This window comes from Callithrix jacchus, chromosome 5 (genome assembly GCF_049354715.1).
Source record: "Callithrix jacchus isolate 240 chromosome 5, calJac240_pri, whole genome shotgun sequence".
Lineage (NCBI taxonomy): Eukaryota > Metazoa > Chordata > Mammalia > Primates > Cebidae > Callithrix > Callithrix jacchus.
Window position 1 is genome coordinate 118104230 of NC_133506.1, and position 21899 is coordinate 118126128.

The window sequence follows — 21899 nt, forward strand, 5'->3', positions numbered from 1 at the left end:
CAGATAATTAAAATGTTTTTCAGGAACAATTATTTCAAGTTGATTTATTTAAAATAAAAAAATTACTAAGGGCTGATGCTTGACTGGCCTATTTTGTAAATCAGAATGTAGTTTATTTACTTCTTTTCTTTGGCCTGTTAAATTCAAATCATTACCATTGTCTGTGGATTCTTCTTCTACAACATCCTATGGCTCTTCCCCTTCTTATTTATTCCCACAGCCATCACAATAGTTAAGTTCACCCAGAGGACCAGTTGGTCTTCTGTCTCCAGATTTTTGTATTTCAGTCCTTCCTACTCACAGCTATTGAAAGAATCCCCCACTCCCTTTGCTAGATTCCTGGAGTTCAGAGTTAAAATGTAGGCAACTCCTGTTGCCTACAGGAGTTGGCAATGTAGGCTAGTACCTGGAGTTCAGAGTTAAAATGTAGGCAACAGGAGTTGCCTACGTTGCCTACATTTTAACTCTGAACACCAGGTACTCAGAGTCATTTTACAAAGTCTTCTCTGACTCACAGCTCTCCAACTTCACCTGTTATTTTTCTCCAGTCAAGTTGATCTGCCAGCCTTCCCCATAAGTCATTTTATTCCTGTTCTTTTGCAATGGGTCTCCCTACCTGAAATGTCCAACTCTATCCACCAGTTTCCACAAACCCTTCTTTAAAATCCAGCCAAAATGGTATTATTACAGCAAGCCACCCTGACCTAACCTACTCTAGGCAACAATAGGTGTTCTCTGTCTCCTCTCGATATCCAGTTGATACCAAATGTGCCTCCTTTGTAGTGTTCCTATTTCATCTGTGTGGGTTGGTTTGCTTTTTTTCTTGTAAACTTTTCTCAAATAAATGCCTGATAAAGGAATAAATAATTAAATGAAAGAATGCACATGGACATGAATGTCTGGACTCAAAGAGCTGTCATCTCTGGGTATGCAAAACTGCTGAATGAAAAATCAGTTTGAGTGAATTATTTGGTCTTTTTTCTATATGTTAAGCAGACAGAGAATCCTGAACTTTAAACTTGACTCTGAAACTCACAGGCTCCTCCCACTTGGACACTGTAAAGATTCATGGAAACTTTAGTGACAATGATAAATTAATTCACTGATTTTTCTCTAGTTTACAGCTACTAGTCCAGCAGAAGCCAGAGACTGGGTGGATCAAATAAGTTTCTTGTTAAAAGGTAAGTGTCAGTTACAGAAATAATACTTGAGTTGATTTGCAGTTGAAGTTATGTTGCATAAATGTAATCTACAGGCTTATGTATTTGTTCTATCCTTTCTCACATCTGCCTTTCCTACCACATTCCTCATATTATAACAACAAATAGTACTATGTATTAATGAGAAGATAAAGATGACATCAACCTGGAGAAGACCTCTGATATCATAGCTCATCCACCTACCTGCAGGCAAGTCTGTAATATTCAAAACCACTAAAAAAGAAGATTCTAAAAATCAGCTCAGCCCAGTTCAGTGTCTCCTAACCCCTTATATTCTGGAAAGGAAATTCATAGTATCCAACTTAAAGTCATCTAGTTGTAATTGAAGTTCAAAATTACATTTTATTTTATTTTTTTTCTTATTTTAGTCTTAGGATGAAGTAGAAATCTAAACTAATCTAGATAGTCTTCAAGGACATTGTACATTAAAAACAAATTGCTATTTCCCAAGCCACAATAAGATGTTCCTTGCTTTGGGATGGGAGGATACCTGCCTGAAGACGGTAAATGACTGCTCTTAGAGTACCCTCTGCTGGCCAGCCTATAGACAAAGCAGAAACAGTGGCCCAGGAAGCCTTATCTGGGAGTGGCCTGGCAGGTAGAAGAAGCCAACTTTGAGTGTGTCACTTGGTGTTAGATAATCCTCACTTACCATCATGGCAGGACCCTACCTCTGCAGAAAGGCAGAAGCACCAACTTTATACATGGCCCAAGACCTAGAAAGAAACACGTCAGCCTAAAAGCACCAAGCCTTTTCATCTGTTTTTTATTCTGCTGTGAGATTTCATTGTGGATAAAAGAAGGAAGCACCAGAGCTTTAATTACAAAAATTGTCTGTTTTACTCAGTTATGCCTTCGCTATCACAAAAACAAACTATTGCACCTACCAACAGCGTCACGTATAATAGACTGGAACTAGGCAAACATGAACATTGATGGCGAGACTACAGGGTACATTCTCATCTAGGTGCCTTGGATTTATGCGTGTAATATACCCCTAAGTGTGTAAACCTCAATAAAACTCAAAGCAGCTTTATTGAGCTGTACCCTGTGGTACTTTCAGAATCCCACATTGAAGAAATTATTCATTCCATTATATTTTAAAACAAACAAAATAATAACATATGGTTTAAGCCACAAATGTGTTTTTGATCCTTTCCTCATATGTGGTGGCACCAAAATTCAGATGAAAATTGTTGCAAAATCTTTATTAAAAGCCTAATCAAGCCAAACAGTTTTATTACATTTTGAAATGAATGTTGGACGTCTCTCTATCCTTTCCTTCCCCAGAGTACGGTGACTGCACTCACCCATCCTGCAGAGGGCCCTCAGCAGGGTTTCAGAGAGCACTCTGTAGTACACATCAGAGAATGAACATTCCCAGTTCCCCATTAAAATAAAAAACCAATCTCCCTCCCCTGCCCTGGTGCTCCCCAGTGCTTTAATGGCTCAACACCCTCTATACAGTGACCCACTTTAAGGGCAGCTAGACTCTGCAGTTGCAAAAGGACATGGTAACTGCATTGTTCAGCTATTCCATTTGGTCTTGTATTACTGTTATATTTTTCCATACCCTGTTTCTTTTTCTCTTTCACTGTTGACCATTTTTTTCTCTGCAAACAAACATGTCTGAAATTCTGCAGTGAAATCATTGGGGAGATGAGCTTCTGACAGCTCCAACATTCTACAGAATTCCCATGGCCTATGCACCCTGGAGGACTGCAAGCCTTCACTCACCCTTCCAGTTTTCTACTTGATGAGTTGTGTGTAGCACACTGGCTTTTCCTCTTCTGGCCTATTTTCTTCCCTTCACCTCGTGTTCTCATTTACACACCCATACTTTTCAGGGCTGCTTCACCCTGATCAAGTTTTATTGCAAGGAAAGATTTATGCTGATGGTTTAAACCTGATGCAGTGCTAGTCTGGCCTTTTCTGTAGATTTCCTGCCACCAAAGCTCACATTAGAAATAACAGCATTTAACCTGGTGTTTCATTTTCTTTTGACATGTTTTACTCTGATCCCTCTTCCTCCTTCTCCCTCTTCCCTCCCATCTTATTATTTCATTTTTCTCTGTTTCTTGATTCATTCTCATCTTTGCCCTTGCAGATCTGAGCTCCTTAACCATTCCATGTGAAGAGGAGGAGGATGAAGAAGAAAAAGAAGAGACATATGATGATATTGATGGTTTTGACTCCCCAAATTCTGGTTCCCAGTGCAGACCCACTATCTTGCCTGGTAGTGTGGGGATAAAGGAGCCTACAGAGGAGAAAGAAGAAGAAGATATTTATGAAGTCTTGCCAGGTGAGAAATTTTGTGCTCCGATTATCTTCTGCTAGTTTCAGAAATTCATGACCTGATTAAAGAATAATAACTTTGAAAATTCCAAAAGAAGTCAAATCTAACCTTCATCCTCTGAAGGAGATAGTGTGGGAAGCTTTATGAGATTGTAGGGAAAACAATAATGAAGCTCTGCCTTGCTCTAGGAGCAAGAAGAAATTGATTATGGAGTGTCTTCTATCCATGCCATGTGAAGTAACTTAGTACATGTCCACCAGATTAAATAGTCAAGAGCATCTACATTGGTTTTTATTGGTTTACTGTGAGTTTTGGGATGAGTCATCAAAATTCTCAAGTTTCAACTTTTTGGCGTGTAGTTGTGAAAATAATGGAAAATTGCTTCAAAATTATGAAGGATTTCAAAAATCTGAAACATGTTGTAAATGCTGACAAACATTTTTAGTAATACCTTGATAGAGCAAACCTTCATAATAAACCTTGATAGAGAACAACGCATTATTACCTAGTTCAGCTATACCATGAATCAAATCACAACTCTTTTTTTTTTTTCCATGCGTCGTGTCCACATGATCAGCATCACACCTGTGGACAGGATTATCACTACTTTTAAAAAGAAGCCTAACATGTTTTATCTGCTCATCATTACAACATATCTACTCTCTCTATATTTCCTTTTTTCCAAAGGCATGAAAACTATCATCTTAAAAACTATATAGTCATCACTGCTTCTGCATAGCCACTTCTAGTGGGGATAACAACAGCTGGTGAACAGTGCAGAGCTCAGTGGGGGTCAGATGGAGGAGAACCAAAGCCTGAGCTTTTAATTGTGAGGTAGTTAGACCACAGAACGCTAATCTTCAAGTCCATTCAGAAAGATGGTTCCTATGGAAATTTGCCAGGAGTTCAGTGCTCTGCTGAGAAATTCAAGTTAAGCTTAAATTTATAGCAATTTAAGCCTCAATCCCAGATGAACCTAGGAACTAAGGTGAATCTAACACTCAAGCCCCTGAAGATAGGGCTGGTTGCTAAAAGCATCAACAGTAAGCAACTTGCATTTCAAGGCTTCCTAAGAAGAGCATCCAACCCTCTCCACTCTGCATTTATCTCTTCCTGGGGAAGAAGCTACGTCATTGCTTCCTGAGTTAAGGGGCAGGACTTTGGCCACATTTCCCCACCCTGCTGGGGACTTTACCCACCCACCAAGGAGAGCCTGCTTCTTCTCCTAGCACTTCCAGTCTCGACTTCTCCAGCCTTTTTGTTGTGTTTTATTATGCAAATGATATCTTGGTTGAGGTCGAGCCATTTCTTGTGTCTGACGTTAAAAAAAATGATAATTTCCTCAGCAAGTCATCGTCGTTAATGAAGTTTTACAAAAACAGATACAACCAAAGGAAAATAAAATTTCACAGGTGATAAATTTTTCCAATTTCCCTGGCAGAATTCGATAGGATTGTTAAATTAAGAGTGAAGGTGTCTGTTAGAAAGCAACGAGCAGTGATGGGTAATTTTATAGAGTGGAAAATTGAATCAAATTGCTACATTAAAACACAGCTCCTCTGAGAATCTTCCCTTTCACAGTCAGCTCCATTGCAACAGCAGGGTGCAGAAATGGATCTAATTCACAACACTCCCTAAAAGGAGATGCACTCCCCAACTTGGCCAGAATCTTCCTAGTGAGCTCATATTCTGCTCACTCTTGCCCAGGCTTGGGGAAATATCCGGATGACAGTCCACTTTGGGTGACAACTGTGGAAGAGTGCTCTGGGAATGCCTCAGTGAACCTTCTGGGGTAGAAAGAAAGGAAAGAAACATGTACCATGTTTTGTTTTCAAAAGAGCCAGGGAGGAGGGGGCTGATGCTCAGAGATACAGAGCAAAGGAGAATAAAGAGAAAGAGACCTCAAAAAATTAGATGAGTTTGGGACTGTCACCTTATCCCAGGAGTGGGAAGTGAAGGTATGATTGGCTACCTAATGACCGTCTTTCTCTTGCCTCCTAAACTTTTCCCCTTGGCCATTGCAGCACTGCCCAGAGTATTAGGGCATTTTTCCAAAATTCCTACCAGCTGGTATGTTGGAGTCGCTCCAATGGCATGAAGACTGGTCTGAGGGTACACTTACCCTGTATCCACAACAGCTGTCCATTGGAAGTGAGGAAAGCCACACAGTAGGAAATCCAGGGTCTCTTTCTGCAGGTTAAGGAAACAGCAGCTAAGCACCCTTTTAGTTTCCAAAGAACAGCACTGTACCCAGCCAACAGGTTCTTTCCCATAAGCCTCTATCCATCACAGTTCTTAGAGACAGAGTTGGAGGTGGGATATATTGGCATTTAATTATGATATGAATATTTCAGCAACCAGTCACTATCACTCAACTTCCTGTCCACTCCACTCAGCTGTTGCTTCTGAACTTACTGTTTGAATTTTGCATGTGCCACACCATCAGTCCTGGAGAAACTGAGAAGGGAAAGTGAGGGGGCCTAACACTGTCTCCTTTCTGCTGCCCTCTTACAAGACCACCTGCCAACCAGCAGCACATGAGACAGCATAGTATCATAGGTACAGATACTGGCTCTTAAGTCTGGATGGATCTGCCCTGCCACCTGCTAGCTGTGAGACCTTGAGCAAGTTACTTGCCCTCTCTGCCTGTTTGTACTACCTGTAAAATGGGGAAAACAATAGTAGTTGTCTTAGAGGGATGTGGTAAGGAGTCTAGAACTGACATGTGTAAAGTTCTTAGCACAGAGCCCTGACATACAATGGCATACAGTGAGTACTCAGTAAATGCTGGCTATTATTAATGTGATGGTGTTTAAACAAGAAGTGTTATCTCCTTGAAGAACTGGGGTGGTTAGGTCCCCGCCCTCTCAAACCAGACCCAAGACAGTCCAGTTGGATATTTCCAGCTATGTGTATGGAGCAGGTGAAATTGAAAATCCTGAGCAGATGGAATGTGGAGTGCACCTTCTGCCCAGGCCCATTTTTACTGCGAGGCCAGGTGCTGCGTGGAAGGATGGCCTACAGTAACGTTGGATTGTGCTAACACTGCATACCCATCAAGAGTCAAATATGTGGGCCTCTAACATTTGTTTCATTATAACAAGTAAATATGCTTTGTGGAGGATATTTAACATTGACAGTTCTGCTAATCCTCCCTTTTCCCTCACTGTCTCTATGGGGAAAGCCATGTTAGTGAGACCTCCCTTCCAGAGTATAATTTAGACGGGCTTCCTAATAGGGAGAAAAATGTGTGAAACAAATACCAAGTCAATAAAAAATGTTTTCCGTAATCAAAATAATGTATAGGTCATCACATTAAACTCACTCCATCACATTAATCATGGAATAATTAGCATTTGCTACGTGGCTAGCACTCTTCTCCCCATGAGGGAACACCAGAGCACTCAAGGTTTTCAGCCAGACCATGAAAATGTTAGTGCTGGAAAATATGGTTTCAAGGTTGGTATCTGGTGGGATTTCTGAACATCCGTGTTGAGCATATGGGGGCTGATTTTTTTAGGCTCTCATTTGCAATAGATTAAACTGCAGGGAACTACCACAAAGAAATGCTAAAGCAATATGTAGAAAATAGGAGGCCTTTCTGAGCCCTCTCTCACCACCACCACCACTCTCACAGTTATTTTACAGGCCAGCATAGGCCCAGCTTCATGATTCAAGATTCCATAAAAGGACAGCTTTTATCAAATTTTGTCTGGTGTCTCAAGGCTGGGATCCAGCAAGGCGCCTGAGACCATTGAAGTGGTATAACTGGGGCCTTGTAGCAGCTGCAGTGGCAACAGAATCCGGCTGTGTTCTCTAGAGAGATTTCAGAAGAGCAAATGGAAAGAGAGATGAAGAGCTTTCTTTGGGAATTTCTGTGCACATTCCAATGCTGCCCACACTGCCCCAGGGTGTTATTATAGACCTAGAAACCAGATTGCTTTATAATAAAGCATATAACTGAGTTTTTTTAAATTTTGAGTCAAATGGAAACAAGCATTCTGTGGAATTATTTTTCCCCCTGTACGGTTGTTCAGACCCACAGGAAGGGGTAACAGTGAAGGTAAGAAGTCTAAAGAAATTTAAAAAAATGAAGATGAAAAATACAAAGTTTATAAAGAAAGAGCATCAGTGAAGAGTCAACACCATTATCAGGCCTCCTCTGAACTTCTGGCCTTTTATCTTTCTTACTCCCATACCACTGAGCCCCAGCCACACAGTCCTGCTTGGCCAGCGCCAAAACGGGAATCATGTTGTTTCTTCTACGTAGACTACCCTTCTGATCTCAGCCTGTGAAATCGTACACATTCTGGTCAACTGTCTCCCCAGTGACACCTTCCCAGATACTCAACTGGAATTAAGCTTTGTTTTCACCCTCACCACAGTGATTTGTATTCAGGTCTTTCTCCCCAATTAGTAGATGCTTAGGTATTATTTGTGAGATGAAATTCAGTGCATTCCAAGTGTTGCAGTTAGCACAAATTGAGTTTAATATCTTATACATCAAGCCCATATCACTGAAATAGGATGCAAATATTTTGAGGTATCAGTTGAGATTACCAAATACACAACAAAGAATTAAATGTGTTATTAGCATCTCGCTTTTTCCATGTGGTCTGATGAAGTGCGGTAACATCCGTGGATTTATAACATATCTGTGCATGTTGGGGAGCAGTTTATTTTTACTTTTCTGCACGTCCCCTTTGCACCTTGAGTCTGTCTGTATTTCTGTTGCATCTGTCACCAGAGCACCTTGATGTCTGGTTGTACATTGATACAGTTGGCATTTTTTGAAGCTTTTGTCACTTTCTTTGTTTGGGGAAGTAAGTGATTTCCCCTCTTCCTGATTTAGTCATTTTTTTCTAATATTATTCTTTCTGATATCAGTGTAGCCAATGTCAGAAGAGTGTCAGAGCAGTACTTCAGAAAAGAGCCAGGTGCCATGAGAAGCTGCTGGCTCCCCTCTGTCCCTCTGAGGTAGATTCAGTGTCCTGTTCCTCTCAGCCTCTCATTAGTGTCCCTGACATTGTGCCAAGAATGTTGATTGAAATTGACTCTCCGGATACTGATGCTCATTTGTGATGCCCCATGGTTCTCTTACATGTTCGCACAGTTAACAGAATCTTCTTCAACTGTTTTCCCAATTGAGATGAGATATTTGGGGATCAAGTAGAGCATTTAATGTGATAAGTGGACAGTAATCTTCAGAGGTTAATTTGTTTAAAACCTGTGTAAGGTTGGGGTCCCATATGCACCGTTAGGAGCAAGGACCATTATAATCCATTACTGTTTAAAGTTGAGCTAGCACATAAATTTTAATACACTCTTAAATGAAGATGTATTTCAGTAGATATAACGCTGAAATGCCTAATAATACTCTTATAAAGAAATTCAACAAGCTCTTTAGCCTAAAATATGTTGTTCAAAATTGTCTCTTAAAATTAAAGCCTTACATTACAGATTAATAAAAATGAGAACTTTAGCTATTTAACCCACCCCTTTTTTTCTGTTGCCATATAATCAGTTGTCTTTGACTTGGAGTCTGAAAAACATCTATTTAGTTTCATGGACGAATCTGAGATAAATTGTATGCCTATTTGTATTGTGCCCCCAGAACCTAGGAAGGTGTCTGGGGTGTAATTTTTACAACCAGCTGTGAACAGTGCTTTCCTTTACTATGTGACAGTGCCCCATACCCAGTCTTCCAAAGACCCCAGAGTCATAGCACAAAGCCCATCAATGGGAAGGCTTCTTGATTTGAACCTACTTTCAGCCTCCCGGGAAGGACAGTGTTAGGTAGAACAGATGTGGGGATTGGAGCTTCCCCATTCACATCCATCATTATAGAGCTTAGTAATGGCGGCGGATGATATAAAAGCTCTATGGCCAGTGTTTTTCTTTCTTTCTAGGTGATTCCAAAGGTGCAAGGGAAATTAGAGTATCTGGTCTGGAATTGAACTGCATAGAACACATTTCTATTATTCCATCTTTGTATTATGACTAGATTAAGTGCTGTTGCCCGAAAGGATAAAGGAATCAAGTTTTAGTTTTCATTTTTATCATTGCAAATACATTTACATTCTCCTGTTTTACAAATGCAAAGAGCAGGCAAGCCACTTTCAATAATTTATTTTAAAATCAATGCTAATGAGGTTATGTCTCGTCAGTGGCCGAGTTTTACAATAAAGTCTGATTTATTTAGAAAAGATCTTTCGTGAAGCTTCCCATCTAATGGCAATGGGAAGGAGGTGGAGTAGCAGCACAGTGACCCTCCAACTTCGGATCCAATTTGTAATTCACAGTGGAGATCTGACCCAATTTACATTGATTAGAATTGGGAGGAAGAGACAGCTGCACACAGACAGCAGAGGTAGAATAAACCCTCTCTGCAAAAGTGCCTAAGCACAGCAAATTATTGGTCTTTGTGATGGAGTTGTTTGATACCAACAAAAGAGCTGCTCTCTCTCTAAATTGTTGGGTATCTCTAAAATGGAGGATGTACCAATTTTTCCTCTAATGTTTTCAAACCTAAAATTAGTCCCATGTCAAAAAGGAAATGCATCATAGCAGAGAAAGGAAGGAAGTGGATGAGTAACAAGAAGACAATGTGCAAAGAATGTTTGATACGATTTATTTCAGCATGATCTGTTTCCTATATTTGATTTCACTCCTCCATTAGCTTAGGTTCTTTTATTCTCTGTGGTAGGGTTGAGAGAGCACTACATGTGGCAAATAGAACATTCTCCGCTGCTAGATCATACATGGCTATAAGAACTGTTGCGTCAAAGTGCTCCTTTTCCCATACCATATTATAGGGCAAATATACATATATATCCCAGAGTATCAGCCTTTTTTGTTTTTTAGAGACAAGGTCTCACTCTGTTCCCCAGGCCCAGGCTGGAGTGCAGTGGTGCAATCATGGCTTACTGCAGCCTCAAACTCCTGGGCTCAGGCAGTCCTCCAGCCTCAGTCTCCCAAGTAGCTAGAAGTACAGGTGTACACCACCATGCCTAGCTAATTTTTATTTTTATTTTTTGTAGAGACAGGGTCTTGCTCTGTTGTCTACGCTGCTCTCAAACTCTTGGGCTCAAGCAATCCTTCCTATCAGCGTGCTGGGATTACAGGCATGAGCCACCACACCTGGCCATATCAGTCCCTTTTCAATTACTTCTTTAATGCTCTATAGTATTCTAACATATTTTTATTCTGCTGCTTCTTATCTATGAGCTTGGAGCTTACTTTTCCAGTCTGACATACCAGAACTCATACTGCCCTATAAACATTACATCTAAAAAAAGAAAGAAAAAAATGTCCCCAGACCATCTCCTCAAAGGTTCATTTAGTGGCAAAACTATAGAGAAGTAACACAAGCAAATGTTGTAAGACTCAGAAGGAGAAAGGAAAGTAAATGTGGCCAGGAGAAGCTCATTATTCAGCCTTCAAAACATTGCTTATTTTACCCTAGCTACTGAGCACGTGTGTGTATATATGTGTGAGTGAGAGAGTGGGAGAACATGGTGGTAGTGAAAAAAATAGTGAGTGTATTTTTGTTCACTTTGCTCCATGTATAAAATAGCTAAATATGATTTTGGCACATATTTACTTTATAAAGGACCAATCCCTGTTTTACCAGGTAATGTGATTAGATGAAACAGGTTAATGAGGGTAAGAAACTTAGGCCAATCACGTTATGACTTTGACAGTATAAACACTTGACTGGAGTTAGACAATGGCATTGACTTAGAATCCATTGTGAATCTACAGCAATTAAATAAAAGATCATTCCAACTACCCTCAGGAGCTTATACTCTAATGAACAAGGCAGGCTGAATAAAAACAGTAAAAAGATAACTACAAGCCCCAAGTACTAGGAACATAAAATTATGTACATGACCAGCCTCCACTACAGCTGAACAAAGATGGATACACATTAAGGATTAAAGACTAATTAACCACAGGAAGTTTTTTGGTTTTATTTCCCTGAGCCAGAGTCTTGCTCTGTCACCCAGGCTGGAGTTCAGTGGCACTGCAACCTCTGCCTCCCGAGTTCAAGCAATTCTCCTGCCTCAGCCTCCCGAGTAGCTGGAATTACAGGCATCTATCACCATGTCCAGCTAATTTTTGTATTTTTAGTTGAGACGAAGTTTCACCATGTTGGCCAGGCTGGTCTCGAACTCCAGACCTCATGATCCACACACCTTGGCCTCCCAAAGTGCTAGGATTACAGGTGTGAGCCACCGCACCCAGCCAATCACAGAGGGTTTAAACACCCACTTCAAATCACACACACACACACACACACACACACACACACACACAGAGCACACAATCTCTCTAACACACACACACACACACACACACAGACTAACATCTTAACTCTGGAGTGCTTAAAACAAGAGAGAATGCTTGCATCAAGGTGATAATTTTGGAGAGAATTCCAGAGGGAAGGAGAAATGGAGTTTGAGGAAAAGGATTAGGATACTGGTGATAGACACCTAAATAATCCAATGGCCTGGAAGCTCCACAAGGGCAGGAACCCTGACAGTCTTTTTTATGGCTTGTCCCACTTCCTAGTGCAATGTCTTGCATGTAATAAGCACTTCAAAATGTTTATGAATAAATGAAAGGGAAGAGAAGGAGAGGGCCAGTTTGTAGGTGAGAGATGTTTTTTTTTTTTAAGAACACAGTGATTAAACTTTCCTTAAAGAAAAGAGTATAATGAGCTCAGAGAAAGGGGATCTCTCCATATAAAGAATGTGAGACTGATTGGCTGGACATGGTAGCTAACATCTGTAATCCCAATACTTTGGGAGGCAGAGGAGGGCAGATCACCTGAAGCCAGGAGTTTAACACCAGCCTGGCCAACATGGCAAAACCCCATCTCTACTAAAAATGCAAAAATTAGCTGGGTGTGGTGGCAGACGCCTGTACTCCTAGCTCCTTGGGGGGCTGAGGCAGGACAATCCCTTGAACCCGGGAGGTGGAATTTGCAGTGAGCCAAAATCGTGCCACTGCACTCCAGCCTGGGCAACAGAGCGAGACTCTAACTCAAAAAATAAATAAATAAATAAATAACATGAGACTGTGAACCACTAATTGCTAATACTGATCATTTATCCCTCCAGATGAAGAGCATAATCTAGAAGAGGATGAGAGTGGCACTCGACGAAAAGGAGGTATAAGAGCTTCTAAATGAGCAGGCACTGGGTAGGACATTGTGGGCTTCTGATTAGAGAAAGCACCTTTTCTCCGAGACTACAAAAATTACCTGACTCAATAATTAAGAGGGTATTTATGTGTGACCCCAAGAGCCCCAAATAAAGTGACAGTAGGGAAATACCTAAACTTTAAAAGCAGCCATCCATTCACTTTAATTAATGTTCCCAGAACAGCCAAGATTTATCCTAGAGAGGGCGGGAAGCCAAACCAGATATTTATTTTTTCCTATCAGTTTTTCTCAAATTAGTACAGTGAAAATAGAATTGCCTCATCTCTAAGAGATCAGAGGATTGAGAATGGAAAGAATAGAAATGTCTCCTCTCTGAGAGGCCCAGAGATTACAAGTTCAGAGGGGAATAGAAATGTGTCAGATCTGAAAAGTGAACACGGAGTGAAGGATAGAATTGCTTGGTGATGCTGACTTCTGATGGCCTGGTTTGATTCCAGGCACATTTGGAAATGAATATGTAACAGGTTTGTTGAATATAAAATTACATCTTATTCCTCCCAGACTGTTAACCATGCTTCAGGCTGTTAGTGAGCCCATCCTTTCTGAGGTCAGATGCCCCTCTCAAGCCTCCGTAAGTGGACAAGGACCTATTCCATGGTTGTCAGTAAAGGAATGCTGCACGTTGCAAGGGCCACCTCAAGGACATTCATTCCATCAGCAGAGCCCTAATCATGACAGATTTAGATACTGGCTGATATTTTTCTTAGAGAGTCTATGAAATTCTTAAGCCTGGGAATTCTTGCCCTCTTTCCCTCCTTGCTCCTTCTGTTATCTGGCCCTGTCTTTTCCTATTCTCCTCTCTCCTTTCCTTGTGCTTTTTCTTCTCTTCTTTATCCATCCACCAAAGCTCCCATTTCTAGGTTCATTCTCTGAAGAAAGTAAATACTTAAAAGGTTTAGGACCCAACTTCCTAAGGGTCCAGCTTCTCCCAGAGAAGAGAAGAGATAACAAAGATGCAGCCTCAGAAGTCATGTGCCAAAGCAGGAGAGAAAGAAAGCAGGGGAGGCAGGCAAGTATGTGAGTGTAGCTGTAGGGACCTCATGATAATGAACACATGTGATTAAGTTCATTCTGAAACCTATTTCCTTCTTTTGTCTACTTACTATACAGAATTCCAAATGAAAATCTGTTCTGACCCACCCATGTTCCACATATATCTTTTCTCAACCAACAACTTCCATCACCAGTGCAGAAAAGAAACGCTTCATGTGGACAGCTTGGGTGGAGTAACTGTAAGCTTCCTATGGCCAATTTCATATTAAACTCCATTCAGGAAGCATCAGTCTTTTGGCATAGTCTAGAATCCAGTTTCAGACTCCTCTCTCATCTCATTTCCTCCTTCTACCTCTTTCTCTAAGGTTATGTCTGGGAGGTGAGAGTAGATTTATTTCTTAACTGTTCCCATAGCTATAATTCAAGTAGGTTTAAAAAAAAAAACACCTTTTGTTCCTCATGCTTCCTGCCTCCAAAATAAGTGTTGTTAAAGTATAGCGAGCTCTGAATATGTTTCTATGGTTTACACTTCCCACCAGTTATAATGATTGGTGACTTAGTGATTAAAAAAACAGGAGGACTTTTTGCTCTCTCTGCAGAATCTGAGGCAGGAATTTTTATTATTTGTGTTTACTTATTTATTGATCGATTTTATGTAGTGCCTTTTCTCCAAAGGCACTATAGAAATGGTGAAAAATATATAAATCCAAATGTCATCACTTAGTTTTGTAACAATAAAAGACAGAAGTCTGGGGGAAGGGCAGGCAGCCCCAGTGAAAGCATTTAAAACGTGAGGAGCTCTAGGACAGCCTGAATTCCTATGTTATAGACAAGCTACACAGGTTTGTCCTTAGTTTTTCGCAGGTGTTAACATGCTTTTTTGGGGAAAAAATTTTAAGCAAGTTGATCTTTCCCTTCCTCCTTTTTTCCTAAAAGATGCTATGGCTAGCAGAGTAACTTTTAACATCCAGGTACTTTTTTCCAACCTCCTTGGATCCTGTTCCTTGAATGCTGTGCTTTTCCCTGATGGAATTGCTAACATTTTTAAGGCCCAACTAGATCTTATCAGAATGGGTAAAAGGGATTCAGTTCATACTTATTGAGTGTTAATGACCCTGTAAGATGTAATTTCTTTTATTTCATTCTGTTACCTAGAAAATCTATCACAGCCTTGTAGTATTGATTGCTCAATCTATAAAGAGCTCAGTTTACAGCATGACTGCTAGTAACAGGGTTATTTTAATGAGTGACTCTTCAACACCTCAGATTTTCACTAAATTCCAACCCATCAGCCTAATAGTCTAACACTAAAGGTCTTAGGTAATGAGAGTTTATCACCTTTCCTTATCATGAATAGGTAACCTCCAGGTAACCAAAACCTCTGCATTTGTTTTTATAAAAATTACTAGCCATTTGTTTGCATGTACTATGTCAAATAAAAAGCAATCCTGGAGGCACAAATCATCCTTAGATACATAAAATCCCTGACCAAGGAAAACCTGAAATAGACCCCTCCCACCCGTACCTCCCTCAGTCTGCCCCATCCCCAGCTCTGAAACTGTGGGCAAACTAAGCCAAAATGAGACACAGACCACACCACTGTGGTCTTATAAGAAAATGGTTGCTTTGAGGAGGGCCAAAAAATGAGAGACCACAGAGGTATTTGCAGCTCTTACCTTTTGAAACCTGTTTCTCAAGACCAAACATGAGCTGATTATCAACCAGCTAAAATATTGGCCCAATGAAAGAGTAAATGAGATGAAATCAGAATGTGAGTGTTCCTCCACTTCCAACTCATAACACTAAGGACCATAGTAATTTCAAAACTCAAGATTAAAGGCCTATAAAGTAAGCAAATGGTATTATCCAATTGCTCTTCCTCCTCTGTACCACAGTCAGTGGATACTTGGCAAATTTTTTCTTAGCTTTCTTCCGAAATATTTAATAAATTATCAAGGCCGGGCACAGTAACTCAAATCTAAAATTCCAGCACTTTGGGAGGCTGAGGTGGGAGAATTGCTTGAGCCCAGAAGTTTGAGATCAACAAACTTCTGATCTGTTAAGGGCAACAGAGTGAGATCCTATCTTTTCAAAAAATTAAAAGATTAGCTGGATGTGGTGGCGTGTACCTGTAGTCCCAGCTACTCAGGAGGCTGCAGGGAGAGGATAGCTTGAGCCCGGGAGTTCAAGGCTGCAGTGAGCTGTGATTGTGCCACTGGACTTCAGCCTGGGTGACAAAGTGAAACCCTGTCTCAAACAAAAAAAAAAAGAAAAATTATCAGAGTTTACTTGAATGGACTAAATATGTTGGACCATTCTGACCTGGCTTAAAGAACATTTCAAGTCACTTCCAGTGGGTCACTACTTAAGGCATTTTTTGTCCAAGTCTCACCATCCCATGCTTTCATAGGACTGGCTTTATCCGTCTTCACATTTTGTCTCTTTTCCATAACTTAAGAGGTTATACTCAATGCTAGGTTTCACTGACACAATCATTTTAGTCATCAAGAAAATGTAAATAACATGCTGGCCTGCCTTTAGCCACTTTTCCCTGGTCACAGTTTGAATTCTGTAGCTACCCAGTGACTCCCAAACATAAGCTGAATTCTGGAAGGAATAGTCAGGTTTTATTGTCCCTAAGAAAGGAGAAAGGCAGAAAGATGTCCTGGTCCTTTTTACCTTAAACTTTCCTTGTAAGGCTGGGCATGGTGACTCATGCCTGTAATCCCAGCATTTTGGGAGGCCGAGGTAGGTAAACGCCTGAGGTCAAGAGTTTGAGACCATCCTGGCCAACATGGTGAAACACCATATCTACTAAAAATACAAAAATTAGCCAGGCTTGGTGGCAGGCACCTGTAATCCCAGTTACTCAAGAGGCTGAGGCAGGAGAATTACTTGAACCTGGGAGGCGGAGGTTGCAGTGAGCCAAGATCGCACCACTCCACTCCAACCTGGGCGACAAAAGTGAAACTCCATCTCAAAAAAAAAAAAAAAAAAACTCTCCTCGTCATAGAGGCTAATTTTCAGACATTGACTTTATCATCAGTAGCACCAACTTGGCCTCAGTTACAAGAGAAATGACTGTCACTAGTTGTAAAGAACCTGGCATGCAATGACAAATGCTTTGCAATAAATACCTAGAAAAAAGAAACCAATACTTTTTTTTAACTTGGTCTGTTGCTATTCTTCTTATGATATTTTGGTTGCTTGGAGCTTAGCTTCCCTTACATAGGATAAACAGAATAAGATGCTGCTCTTTTTTTTTCTGTAGAAAAAGTCTTTCTCAGCTCTGCTAGCAATTTAAATGCAGTGATCATACCCATTAGCTTCTCTATCATTGTAATTGTTGTTAATTGTTATAACTGTTTTAGTTATTAGTGGTGTCATTATTGCTCTAGGTCCTCTGTCTGTTTTATGCTGAATATATTAGTGCTTTGCTTTTGAATTACCAGGCTTTATTTAGTGCAGAGTTACGTTTTTTGGAGAGACATTGAGAAATGCTGGCATTAAGCTTTATTCTTTTGTTTTTCATTCCAAATGGACAGACTGGAAAAAAAAATAATTAGATGGAATAATGTCCTCAAAATGAGAATGAGGATGTTTTGAATTAATTAAATGGTCAGAATGCTGCACCATTTCTGATTTCAGATGGCTGCCAGAATAGTATAAGGCCAAAGGAACCTAAATCCAGCCCATAGAGGCAAGCCTTACCTTTGGGCTCTCAGTTCCTCTCCCTGAGCTAAAGAAATCAAAGTCTCCTGATACATTCTCTTGTTTATAGGATGAGTTGGGCAGGTTTAGGGAGAAGCTGGACTAGCCCTGCAGCCTTCTGGGCTTTTAAGCTCTTCCTGGTGCCAAGCTTCAAGAATGAAGCCCTCCTCCAACTTATCTCTTCCCCTCTTTAAGGTCCTTAAATAACACCCACTTGATCAGAAAGGCCCTTTCTAATCCATCAAACTACGTTAGATTCCCTGTTACACACAGCATCCTCAGCCTCTCCTTCACAGACATATCACAATCATAAATAAACATTTGTATAACTGTTTTTTCCATGGTGCCTCCCCGACTAGAGGGTAGCCTTGAGAGGAGGGCTCATGTGTGGCCAGTGTGGAATTCCCAGTATCTAACACAGTCCCTGGCATTTAGTAGGTACTGTATGCATGTCTGTTGGATGCTGAGAAATGAAGTTGCATGCACACATACACATAAATGCAAATCACGTGTGTTAAACAGGAAGTCTGCAATATGGGGTCATCTTGCCCAGCTAAGGAATTACCTACCGCTCACTGATTTCCTTAATACAGAATATCTCAAGCTAACTAGCAAGTTCAACCTTTTCCCAGTTTTTAGCCCTTCATTCTGCCTGTTTTTTGGAGCTGTTCTGCTTCTGACAATCCCTGTTCTTCGGCTGAGCTAAACCATCTCCTGGATTCCTGAACTCTGTCTTCTTTTGGCCTTTAACATCAAAGACCTTTTCTATCTAGATTTTTTTCCTAGAAGGCTTCTGTTTTCCTCCTAGCTTCTTGCTTTCCCTGTGATCTGTTGTGCTTTTAGAATAGGTCTTTTTTGCCAGGCGCGGTGGCTCATGCCTGTAATCCTAGCACTTTGGGAGGCCCAGGTGGATGGATCACCTGAGGTCAGGAGTTCAAGACCAGCCTGGCCATCATGGAGAAACCCCATCTTTAAAAAAAAAAAAAAAAAAAAAGAATAGGTTTTTTTCTAGATGTTCTCCCAGGCCCATATATACCCAATGTCAAATCTCTTTACGTATACACCAAAAGGGTATTCAGTAGTAGGACCTATCCCACATATCCAGGCACACTGCAGGGAACAGCCCTCCAAAGTGACCGTCCACTGGGCCAGAAAAGACCAAGACAAGCTTGTCAGTCTCCTTACAGCCCAAAAATATTGTTATGGTTTTAGAATCTAATTTTATAAAAATGGTTTTCTCTACTATATATAAATCCATGAAAAATATTGATGCCAATATTCTTTCATTCCTGAATTTAGTCAAAATCTTGGGGTGATTAATCAACTCCATTAAAATTGAAAATTCATAATATATCCTCTGGGAAAACTACTTTCACTTTTCAGGGATTTATATTTCTCTATTATTTCATGTACTTATATTTCCAAATATATATGCTTTGTCTTTTCAATAGTTAACATATTTCTCCCTAAGTATTTTTCAATACATATGATCAACTCTGTGGCAGAATGTTTTCACAGTAGTTATCTTGTTTGCTGCCCTCTGTTGTCTACTGCACACACAGACAATTTTACGTGTGAAGAAGACATGCCTGAGTTTCTATATGGTTGACATTTTTACCGTTTGCAATACCCGAGTCTTAACTAAATAGTTCTCTCTGTCCTCTGTTTTTGTACCCTTTAAGATTCCTACCAAAGTTCTCTTCCATAGACATATAGGGATTTTGTCCCCCTGTGCCTTTATTCTTTGAATTGCTTGTAAGTCAGTAACAAGTAGGAAAAAAAAAAATATATGCAGGGTGTCTGTGGCCCTACTGCCCGCTTGCCCTATCCTCAGCCACCAGTACTATCACTGCTCTTGGGAGGGTCAAAATTAATAAAGGGAAAGGTGGAAATCTATAGAATAGATTCCCCCAAAATCATGAGAATTTTAATTAGAACCCAGGCTTCCCGACTCCCATCAGTTGAATTTCATCTTTTGTAGGTGCTTTGTTCCCAACTCTCATACAGAGCACCCCAAGGAACAAGGAGCATCCCTGGTCTAGTGGGCATTAGCTCTCCTGCCATTCAAATCCCCAGATCCTCTCCCATTTTGTACTCTAGTGTTTAACCTTTCCGGGTAGAGGATCAATACAAATTCTTCATTGTTAAGAATCGATGGCTGTCCTGTGGCATCATTGCCATCTAGTTTTGCTGAGAAGCTCAGTAAATCTCTCCAGCTGCTTCTAAAGCTTGGTTTGTCGTCTTCAGTTGCTTTCATTTTTAATGCAGATCACTTTGGTTTCTTTTCCCCGGGGGGCTTGCAGATAAATCTTGGCAGACATGTTCAGGGTCTACAAATGAGATGCTGGAAAAGGGCCAGCCCACCCAGAATTTAGTTGTAATGGATGAGACACCCCCTTGGTTCCACTTAAAGACTGGGCTATTTGTTTCAGTACTTATTGGTGATTACCTCATATAGTACCTGGGTGGGAAGTGCCCAGGACAAAGTTGCTATGGACAGACGAGGCCGAAAAGTGAGCTGTGATCCAGAAGCCTGCTGGCTGACTCAGCCTTTCTTGTAAATAGGCCAAAGTCACAGATTTACTCTGATCCTTCAAATGCATGATGAAGAGAAAAACTAGATACTTTAGATGGCCTAGATCAGGAAAGTCTGGCAGGAAACCTCTGCACTGCTTACTTACAAACCCAAGTGAAAAATTACCTGCCGATTTTCTTTTATTAATAAATAAATATATTTATCATATTGTTGAACGGCATCCTACTAGGAGTGATCTGTAAATATTTAATGTTAGTTAATGATCTCCTTCTCCCATAGTCCTTTGCTCAGGCTGAGTGTTTGGCTGTATCTCATCTCAACCCCCCTTAATCTGAGGTTTCCTAGGGACAATATCAGAACCCTGGTTTCCATTTATAGCAAAAACATGGGCTCCTTGGAAAAAACAGAGTCCTTTTAACTTTGATTTTTCCTCTCTTTGATCAGTAGACTATGCCAATTACTACCAGGGCCTGTGGGACTGCCATGGTGACCAGCCAGATGAACTGTCCTTCCAACGAGGTGACCTCATCCGAATTCTCAGCAAGGTAAGGACAGAGAATATGGGGCTTGAATTGAAAGTCAATTTTTTCACTCTTGATTTAGTCACCATAAACAGAATTATTCCATGTCATACACTCCCCATGGCTCCCTCACATATAAATTCCCATTTATTCATAATTGTTGGGAAAAGTTATAGATGAAAATCCAGATCCAGAAACCAATTTTTACATTTAAAAATACAAGACCAGGCTGGGCGTGGTGGCTCATGCCTGCAATCCTAGCACTTTGGGAGGTCGAGGCGGTGAATTTCCTGAGCTCAGGAGTTTGAGACCATCCTGGGCAACCCAGGTCTCTCTAAAACAGTCTCTTCTAAAATACAAAACCCCAGTCTAGTCCAAAATACTAGAAACCCAGTCTCTACTAAAATACTAAAAATTAGCCGGGCGTGGTGGCACGCTCTTGTAGTCCCAGCTACATAGGAGGCTGAGGCATGAGAACTGCTTGAACCTCAGAGGTGGAGGTTGCAGTGATCACACCACTGCACTCCAACCTGGGTGAGAGCAAAATAGATTCTGAGACAGATCATCCTGTCTTAAAATAATAATAAAAATACAAGGCCAGGCATGGTGGCTCACGCCTGTAATCCCAACACTTTGGGAGGCCAAAGTGAGTGGATCACTTGAGGTCAGGCATTCGAGACCAGCCTGGCCAACATGATAAAGCCCTGCCTCTACTAAAAATACAAAAATTAGCTGGGTATGGTGGTGCATGCCTGTAGTCCCAGCTACTCAGGAAGCTGAGGCAGGAGAATTGCTTGAACTTAGGAGGTGGAGGTTGCAGTGAGCCGAGAAGGTGCCGCTGCACTCCAGCCTGGGTGACAGAGGGAGACTCCGTCTCAAAGAGAAAGGGGGAGGGGGCTGGGCACAGTGGCTTACACCTGTAATCCCAGCACTTTGGGAGGCCAAGTCGGGCGGATCATGAGGTCAGGAAATTGAGACCATCTTGGCCAACATGGTGAAAACCCCATCTCTACTAAAAATACAAAAATTAGCCAGGCATGGTGGTGGGCGCCTGTAGTCCCAGCTACTCAGGAGGCTGAGGCAGAAGAATCGCATGAACCTGAGAGGCAGAGGTTGCAGTGAGCCGAAATCATGCCACTGCACTCCAGCCTGGCTGGAGTGCAGAGCAAGACTCCTCAAAATAAATAAATAAATAAATAAATAAATAATAAAATAAAATTTTAAAATAAAATACAATAAAATTGGTATTATACCAAAACTATGCCAATCAAAATTTAATCTTTTTCATGGGCTTGTGCTTAAAGGTCATCACTATGTACATAATTTATTACCATACAATACTATTGAAATCATTCTGGCTAAGTAAGCTGCCTTCTTATTTCATTTATAGATA

General features: G+C 40.8%; 1 protein-coding gene across 4 annotated transcripts in view; it reads left to right on the forward strand.

Moving 5' to 3' along the window:
* The window catches only part of SKAP1 (src kinase associated phosphoprotein 1), a 301079-nt gene that overhangs the window by 249713 nt on the left and 29467 nt on the right, over positions 1-21899 (forward strand). For 2 of the 4 annotated variants that reach the window (XM_035301334.3, XM_054256308.2), the window contains 4 exons: positions 1118-1181; positions 3328-3522; positions 12642-12692; positions 20430-20530. In XM_035301334.3, the coding sequence (XP_035157225.1) occupies positions 1118-1181; positions 3328-3522; positions 12642-12692; positions 20430-20530 (411 nt within the window). The remainder of the gene's footprint in view (positions 1-1117; positions 1182-3327; positions 3523-12641; positions 12693-20429; positions 20531-21899) is intronic. The other 2 variants (XM_035301335.3, XM_035301336.3) reach the window with 2 other exon arrangements.